The following is a 9,215-nucleotide window of genomic DNA, read 5'->3' as shown; positions in this document are numbered from 1 at the left end:
TGGTGAATAGGCTAGATACCTTTGCTGAAAATCAAAGGAGCCTTCATGATCTATGTGTTAGTAACTTTCAGAGGATTGACACAAGGTTTGACAACATGGATGCAAGGTTTATGACTCTGGACGAACATATTGAAGCTGTCCAGAATCAAATCTTTGATCTTCAGTTTGCTGATGAAGAAGATTGAAAGAAAAACAACCGATTGGTCATCAAAACAATCGATTGTTTTTGGTTGTTCTCTTTTCTGGTTTCAAAATTTCTTTCCTTCTGCTGTTGCTGGTTTATTTCTGATGTAATGGGAATAATGTTTTATTTTATCTTTTATCTTTGTCTATTTGTGAAGACAAATAGGGGGAGATATATGCTGTGTTTCCAATTTGTTTTAAGTTTCTGTTTTTCAAGTTGTTAAAAACAGTTTGAGTGATGTTATTTGGTTCTGATATTAGATGTTTTAAGCTTTAATTGTTAATCTGTATACTAACAGAATATCAGAAGTTCAATGTATTGCTCAAAGTTCTTTTGCAGGAATTGCTTCAGATTTAATCAAAGAACAACACAAGCATCAGGGGTTTGTCTTCATCAAATAGGGGGAGATTGTTGAACCATGTGGTGTTCAATGTTTTGAAGAATCCAATCCTTTGAAGGATGATGAAGCCTCTGCTTTGCTTGATGCTACTATGCTGGTTTAAGCTTTGTTCTGGGGTAGTTCAATGTTGTAATCAACCCTTAGATTAAATCTCAAAGCAATTAACATCTCAATTTTATCAAAGAAAAATGTTTTTCAAACTAAGTTAAAACAACCGATTGTTTTTTTGAAACATCCGATTGTTTACACTTAGGTGTTTTGAGAAAGTTTGAAAACTGTTTTTGAATGGTGAATTTTGTTAAGTAACAAAACAACCGATTGATTCGAGGAAACAATCGATTGTTTGTTTTAAAACCATAACAGAAAAACTGTTTTCTTTGACTGAGCTTTAAATGCTTTAACTGAATACGCTCCAGTCATTAAATGCTTTGACCAATCTGTTTTAAATGCAATTAAGAGTTTGTTAAGATTTGATAACAAACTATATTCTTAGATATATTCTGAAAAACTATTTTTATGTTTTAAGAATCTTGAAACAAAGTTATCATCTAAGAGTTTTTCAAAGAGTTCTGAGATTGCTTAAGAGTTGAGAGATTGATCAAGGTGCTGAATAGGATTCTGCTTGTATTGATTTCAGATATTCATCTGTAACAAGTGTAATCTTTGTAAACTACTGAACAATTCGCTTTTGTGTTTTTGTTGAGATTGGCTGTGTGTTCTTGAGGTGTTCAAGATCAACAATCTTAGTGTTCGCCAAGGAGAGTGTGTTTCTTGAGGTGTTCAAGGTCATTCTCTTGGTTGTGGTGTAAGTGATCAAGTGGTGATTGCTTAGTGGATATCCTCAGGGTTTCTGAGAAGACTGGATGTACCTCTAGTTTGGAGTGAACCAATATAAACAACTGTGTACAATCTCTCTATCCCTAACTCTTTAAATTCAGTTTGTTTGTTGTTTGTTGGTATAAACAACCGATTGTTTTTTCTAGTATTACAGTTTTTCTAGTAGTTCGCTCGAAGCCCAGGGATAGAGATCCTTGTGACTCACTCGAGAGGAAGAGGGATTGGTAGACATCCTAGTGTGCACTGGCAGTAAAGGAACTGGAGGTCAAGGGTTCAGTAACGCAACAAAGGCAAGGGTCGCAAAGAAAGAACGTGGGGCAAGAAGTTCTTGGAAAGAAGGTGAATAGTGCAAGAAAGATACGAAGGAAGCAGAGACAATGAGTTGAGATGCGAGGTTTTCAAGATTCGAGCCTGATGATTGAAGCGGTAAAGCAAGCGCCTCATGAGTGGGCCACGTGTCGCGAGGTAAAGGTACGAATTAAAATGTCATTTAGTTCACTCAGAGAATGTCACATCGTCAGAGCCCTTGAGGGTACGTTGCGCCGGCGATACAGAAATGTCACGTCAGTCGATCGGAAGATGGCATGTCATCAAAACGCCGCAAGGGCAGTAGGGGGCAAGCTTTAGTCTTTTCGCTGAAAACAAGTTATCAGCTCAAGACTGGGGGGCTTGTGTACCGACCAGGTCATCGGGTATGATGACGTGGACAAGAGAGAGGTAGGTAGTCAAGAAGTTAACACAGTCGACGTATGTAAGGACGGCGTGCTCTACCACTGAGTAAGCTGTTATCGCCGAGATGTGTCACCACCAAGATCATCGCCCATCGCCTAAGTAAGACACCGCCTAGGCAAGACACCGCCTAAAGAATCAACCCGCATGACGTAAGCTTTTCACAGAGAGAGGGCCCACACGAGGGGTAACCCTAAGTTGGGTAGCGACGCTGTGGGTCCCTGTGTGCAGAATAAGTGATCAAGTCAAAGGGGCACGTGGTAATACCCACGTGCTCATTGAAGGTATCCAGGGAAGGCTGCATGCATGACACGTGTCCAATTAGGGGATTCGAACAGAATGATGGCGCGATAAATACAGCACTCAAGTTAGAGCCCAAGGGGCCATGAGGTTATACATTGCACTCCAAGATAAGGGAAGTCCATGGGCCAGATACGCTAAGATCCTATAGATGGCGGCGCAAGGACCTTCTCCAAGGAACCCTAGATAATAGCAGGCGACGCAGAGGTAAACCCTAGTTTTCACTTATATATAGGGCGCAAATAAGCCCTAGAGAGGTACGTGTTTTTCAGTCCACAGTTACACGAGTTTAACCTAGTTCCCAGATAGACATACAGAGCGAAGACCCTAATTGTCCTTGACGGCGCATCCGCTGAGAATACAAGACAATTAGGGCAACACAGTTAAATCATACAGTTTCAGTCATTGAGATAATTATACAGTTTCTAGTATTTTGGTGTTTCTCGCTAGCTGACTTGATCGTCGGAGTGCAAACGGCCGCGAGGGTGCCCCTTTGTTCTTCTTTTTTCAGGTACTGGCAGACGAAGTAAAACGAAGGTGCCCTAACTCGTTAAGACAAGCCACGCATAAAGACGACCCAGGTTAACCGGCTGGAACATCTGGCGCCCACCGTGGGGCCGATATAAACATAGGTTCCACCACACAAGCTTTCAGTTCAAGATTTTCAACACTCAGATAAGTCGAGAGGATCCTTGGAGAGCCATGGCCACCCGACCAGCACGCGCTAGGAGTGAAGAGATGACCCTACAGCAGCTCATGGGGATGGTGCACGGGCTACAAGACGCAGTGGCCGCCTCGAAAGTAGAACAGGAACGCATGCAGGCGGACCTCACAGCTTCTCAAGTAAGAAGCGAGGAACTCCACCGCACCAACGAGGAGTTACGTCATAGATGGCGGGGCAGAGACGAACCGGAGGCTACATCCCCACCCAGGGAATTCACAACATCGTTTTCACAAGCAATCTTGGAGACGGCAATTCCCAACACGTTCACAGGACCCAAAGCGACGTTCACAGGAATGGAGGACCCCGAAGCGCACCTCACGGCGTTCCACACACAGATGTTACTAGTAGGTGGATCGGACGCTGCTAAGTGCAAGCTTTTCATGAGCACCCTGACAGGGATGGCCATGGACTGGTTCATTAGCCTCCCAGAGGGCCACGTCACGTCCTTCGCCCAACTTTCGAAACTATTTAGAGAACAGTACCTAGCCAACAGAACTCCCGCCCCAGGCTCGTACGACCTTTTCGACGTCAAGCAGTTCCAAGGTGAAACCCTAAAGGAATACATAAGCCGCTTCGGGGCACAGGTGGTGAAAGTAGGTACCAAGGAGGAACCCATGATTGTGTACGCATTCAAGAAGGGAGTGCGCCCCGGATCTTTCAGCAAAACGCTTAACCGCAGTCGCCCCAAAACTTTCGCTGAAATAAGGCGACAAGCGGTGGAACATATTGCCTCAGAAGGTGAAACGTATGAAAAATGTACAACCACTATGCCGGCGCGCCCCAAGGCACAGATATGCACGCAACCTGTTCGAGTTCACCAAGCCGTCACAGAAAGGAAACACTTTGACAGGAAACGCGCTTACGAGCCACGAAGGACTCAACCTAAGAGTCGAGTAGAGGAAGGGAGAGAAGCACGCAAACCGCCAAGACACAATTTCGTGATGGAACTCAAAGGTCTGATTGCGATACCCAGCATAGCCAACAGGTTGAGGCCGCCGATTAAAGCTGACAAGGTACTAGGGCCTCGCAAGGAGTCGTGGTGCGAATTCCACGAAGCATTCGGACACCATATCAACAACTGTCTAGCACTTGGCTATCAGTTGGATGAGCTCGTGAAGAGTGGCTTCCTGAAGGATTACTTGATGGAGAAACAGGCGGGACGACCACCAGGCTCGCAAGCAGGGGGCAGTAGGCACAGCAGCACGAGGCGCCCGTCCTCGGTGAAATCCACACCATAGCTGGTGGGTTCTCGGGTGGCGGATGCACGGCGTCGCAGCGTAAGAAGTATGTTTTCGAGGACCATTCACCCGACGTGGACGTCACGTTCACTAGGGAGGACCTCAGGGATGTCGTGCCGCATGACAACGATCCCATTGTGATCTCGCTCATCACGGCAGGAAGAACGGTTTATCGGGTCTTAGTTGACCAAGGGAGCTCGGCAGACGTGATGTTCTGGCCAACCTTCGAAAGATTGCAACTATCCACAGATCAGTTGAGGCCATATGGAGGCTGCTTGTACGGATTTGCGAGCGACCAAGTCGAAGTCAGAGGGTACATTGAGTTAAGAACAACGTTCACGGATGGGACCGCCTCGCGCACGGAGAAAATCAAATTCCTTGTCGTGAACGCCCCTTCAGCATATAATATCCTATTGGGAAGACCAACACTCAATAGGATAGGAGCCGTACCCTCCACGAGGCATATGAAGGTCAAATTACCTTCAATGGAAGGGGTAATTGTCACCATCCGATCTGACCAAGAGGAGGCAAAGAGATGTTATGAAAACAGCCTCAAGAACAGGCGATCAGTATGCCACGTGACCACGACACCGCCTCTTGGTGCGAAGGATGCGCAAGAAAGCCGACGGGCCATGGATGCGGCGACAGGGGAAACCGCCGTAGGCGACGTGGGTATAGACATAACATCGGGGGCAGCCACCAACGGCGATGTGAACATGGGAGATGTCGGGTTGAAGCCTGAAAACAACGCCGGGGTAGAAGAAGAGGCGAGCTGCCCGGAGGCCGCCAGGGAGTCAAGCATTATGAGAGCATTGCTCGCTAGCGAGAGGAGACCTCGCCCGGTTGGAGATTGGCTCGAGAGGGAGATCGGCGGTAAAACTTTCAAGTTGGGGAAAAATCTAGACGACGGGACACAGGAACAGATCGCCAAGGTGATAGGCATGCATCTGGACGCGTTCGCGTGGTCTTCCTCGGATATGCCAGGAATCGACCCCGATTTTTTATGTCATCGCCTAGCAATGGACCCCCAAGTCAGACCAGTCCGACAAAGAAGAAGAAAATTCAATGAAGAAAGGAGACAGGCGATCAGAGATGAGACGCAAAAACTCCTTGAGGCAGGCCATATCAAGGAGATACAGTATCCGGAATGGCTCGCCAATGTTGTATTGGTAAAAAAGAGCAATGGGAAATGGCAAATGTGTGTCGACTTCACAGATCTAAATAAAGCCTGTCCAAAGGATTCCTATCCTTTGCCGAGTATAGACGCCCTAGTGGACAGCGCAGCAGGGTATAAGTTGTTGAGTTTCTTAGACGCGTTCTCGGGGTACAATCAAATTAAGATGCACCCCATGGACGAGGAAAAAACTGCCTTCATGACAGAACAGTCGTGCTATTGCTACAAAGTGATGCCTTTTGGGCTAAAGAACGCGGGAGCCACGTACCAGAGATTGATGGATAAAGTGCTCGCGCCTATGCTTGGGAGAAACGTGCAAGCTTACGTTGACGATATGGTCGTAACATCCTTGGAAAAAAACCAACATATAGCCGACTTAGAGGAGCTGTTCGTTACGATAGCCAAATACAAGCTAAAGCTGAACCCCGAGAAGTGCATTTTCGGTGTGGAAGCAGGAAAATTCTTAGGTTTTCTCTTGACCGAAAGAGGGATCGAGGCAAACCCTGACAAGTGTGCGACCATTTTGGCAATGAGGAGTCCTGCTACGGTGAAAGAAGTGCAGTAGCTCACGGGTCGGATGGCCGCCCTGTCGCGATTCGTGTCTGCCAGTGGGGAGAGGGGTCACCCATATTTCCAGTGCTTGAAAAGGAACAATAGATTTGTCTGGACGAAAGAGTGCGAAGAGGCTTTCGTAAAACTCAAAGAATACCTGGCAAGCCCGCCGGTCTTGTGCAAACCCCAAGTAGGAGTGCCCCTCAGATTATACTTCGCCGTAACCGAGAAGGCGCTGAGTGCGGTGCTCGTCCAGGATCAAGATCAAATTCAGAAACCCGTTTATTTTATCAGCAAGGTATAGCGGCATTGGAGAAAGCAGCATTGGCAGTAGTGTTTTCGGCGAGGAGGTTGCGCCACTACTTCCAGAGTTTTACAGTGTTGGTGATGACCGACTTACCTATCCAGAAGGTCCTGAAGAAACCAGATGTGGCTGGAAGAATGGTAAAATGGGCGGTAGAGTTGTCGGAGTTCGACATCAAGTATGAGCCCCGGGGACCGATCAAGGGTCAAATCTTCGCTGACTTCGTGGTCGAATTATCTTCTGAAACAGTGCAAAGCGCCGGGGATGGTTTTCGTTGGGTACTCTCAGTGGACGGATCCTCTAACCAGTTAGGCAGTGGGGCCGGGATAATTCTGGAAGGACCCAACGGCGTGTTGATAGAACAATCCCTAAAATTCGCCTTTAAAGCTAGCAACAACCAAGCGGAATACGAGGCTTTGATCGCTGGCGTTTTGTTGGCAAAGGAGATGGGAGCAAGGGTGCTGTTGGCCAAAAGCGATTCATTGCTAATCACAGGCCAAGTGACCGGCGAGTTCCAGGCTAAAGATCCGCAGATGGCAGCTTATCTGGAGTATGTGCAGGAGTTGAGGAAGTCTTTTGTTGCGTTCGAAGTAGTGCATGTGCCAAGGGAGCAGAACGCCCGGGCCGACTTACTAGCAAAGCTCGCCAGTTCGGGCAAGGGGGGCAGGCAGAGGACCGTCATACAAGAGACCCTGAAGACACCTCGAGCGTTCGTGGCAGACCACCAAGTTCTCCAAATCTGCAAGTCAAAGGAAGGGATGGCAAGAAGTCATAAATCCCTATCTCAGGAGACCTTGAGAACGCCAAGGGTTAGAGCGCATCCAGTGGGGGAGATAAAAATGATGCAAGTTTGCGCCGTCCACGAGCCGGACACATGGATCACGCCATATCAGCGATACATCGCAGATGGCTTACTCCCAATGGACTCGGCGGAAGCTAGGAAGGTAAAAAGGAACTCCAGCAAGTTCACCCTCATCGATGGTGTGTTGTACAGGTTTGGGTTCACACACCCCCTTTTAGTATGTGTGCATGGAGAGAGGTGCACGAGAATTATGACCGAGCTTCATGAAGGGATTTGCGGGAGTCACATCAGAGGTCGAGCCTTGGCAACAAGAACCATCCGTGCGGGTTATTATTGGCCGACAATGAGAGAAGACTGCAAGAGATATGCCCAACGTTGCAAGCAGTGCCAGGAGCACGCCGATTGGCACAAGGCGCCTCTAGAAGAGTTAAAATCAATCTACAGTCCCTGGCCTTTCCACACATGGGGAATCGATATCCTGGGACCCTTCCCATTGGCGATTAGGCAGATGAAGTATTTGGTTGTGGCAGTTGAATACTTCACGAAGTGGATTGAAGCAGAACCAGTAGCCCAGATCACAGCGCACAAGATACAGAACTTCGTATGGAAGAATATTGTGTGTCGCTTCGGTGTGCCCAAGCGTTTGGTGTCGGATAACGGGACTCAGTTCGCAAGTCACCTGCTGAAGAAGCTATGCGAGGACGTTGGAACTCAACAGGTGTTCGCTTTTGTGGAACACCCGCAAACGAATGGGCAGGTGGAGTCGGCTAATCGGGTTTTACTAAGAGGTTTGAAGAGGAGATTGGAGAAGGCCAAAGGGTCTTGGGCTGAGGAAGTTCCCCGTATAATATGGGCATATCACACCACTGAACAGTCAGGAACCCACGAAACCCTGTTCAGCTTGGTGTACGGGTGCGATGCAATGATCCCAATTGAAATCCAGGAAAGCTCGCCGAGATTCCAAAACTTCGTGGCAGAAGACTCGAATGCAGAAAGGAGGATGAACTTAGACTTGTTGGATGAGGTCAGGGAGGAGGCAAGGGTAAAGGCCGAGGCGATAAAGAGAAGAGTCGAGCGCAAGTACAATTCTAGGACAAGGCCAAGACAGTTCAGAGATGGCGACCTGGTAATGAGGAAGGCCCACCTGTACGAGATGCAGAATAAATTGTCACCCAAATGGACGGGACCGTTTAGAATAACCGAAGCACTCGGGAACAGCGCCTATCGTTTGGAAACACTGGAGGGAGGGGCGATTCCTCGCACTTGGAACGCTACCCACCTCAAGTTTTATTACAGTTGAAACATTGTAAGTAGCAGTTAACTCGAACAGTCAAGTGAAAACAGTTTTTCAAGGTGGCGCTCTTTTTCCCTGAGAAGGGTTTTTTAATGAGGCCACCCAATAAAGAAAGTTCGAGTCTATCAAAGTTTTTCCAGTTATTGAGCTTGCATGATTATCATTTTAAATAATTTATCAAAGTTTCCCAGTTATTGAGTTTGCATGTTTGTCATTTTAAGTTTTCAAGAGAAAACTTTGTCGTCCTTGTATAATTTAGGGCAGATTCAGATCGCATGCATTCAGTCCAAAGTTTTAAGACCTCATCGCCACCTCGCGATCAGAGGCAAAAGTATAAAGTTTTACGTCCTCATCGCCACTCGGCAATCGGAGGCACTAGTATAAAGTTTTTTAAGTCCTCATCGCCACCTAGCGATCGGAGGCACAAGTATAAAGTTTTTAAGTCCCCATCGCCACCCAGCGATCGGAGGCACAAGTATAAAGTTTTTAAGTCCCCATCGCCACCCAGCGATTGGAGGCACAAGTATAAAGTTTTTAAGTCCTTGTCGCCACCTGGCAATCGGAGGTGAAAGTTAAGTTTAAGCCCTACTCGCCTAGAACGAGTTTAGGCGAGAACAGATTAAGAAGTCCTGCTCGCCAAGAACGAGTATAGGCGAGTGTTCAGAGCAAGATGACAG

At 47.3% G+C, this 9,215-nt stretch overlaps 1 protein-coding gene across 1 annotated transcript; it reads left to right on the top strand.

Moving 5' to 3' along the window:
- Positions 1–3,152: 3,152 nt before the first annotated feature.
- LOC137839337 (uncharacterized) lies at positions 3,153–4,412 on the top strand. Its single transcript, XM_068648457.1, has one exon. It carries the CDS (start codon positions 3,153–3,155, stop codon positions 4,410–4,412), a length of 1,260 nt encoding a protein of 419 aa, XP_068504558.1.
- Positions 4,413–9,215: the final 4,803 nt, after the last annotated feature.

The sequence above is a fragment of the Phaseolus vulgaris genome, chromosome 3 (genome assembly GCF_000499845.2).
Source record: "Phaseolus vulgaris cultivar G19833 chromosome 3, P. vulgaris v2.0, whole genome shotgun sequence".
In the NCBI taxonomy this organism is placed as follows: domain Eukaryota; kingdom Viridiplantae; phylum Streptophyta; class Magnoliopsida; order Fabales; family Fabaceae; genus Phaseolus; species Phaseolus vulgaris.
Note: the sequence above shows the minus strand (reverse complement) of the source record. Positions and strands in the feature narration are given on the sequence as shown.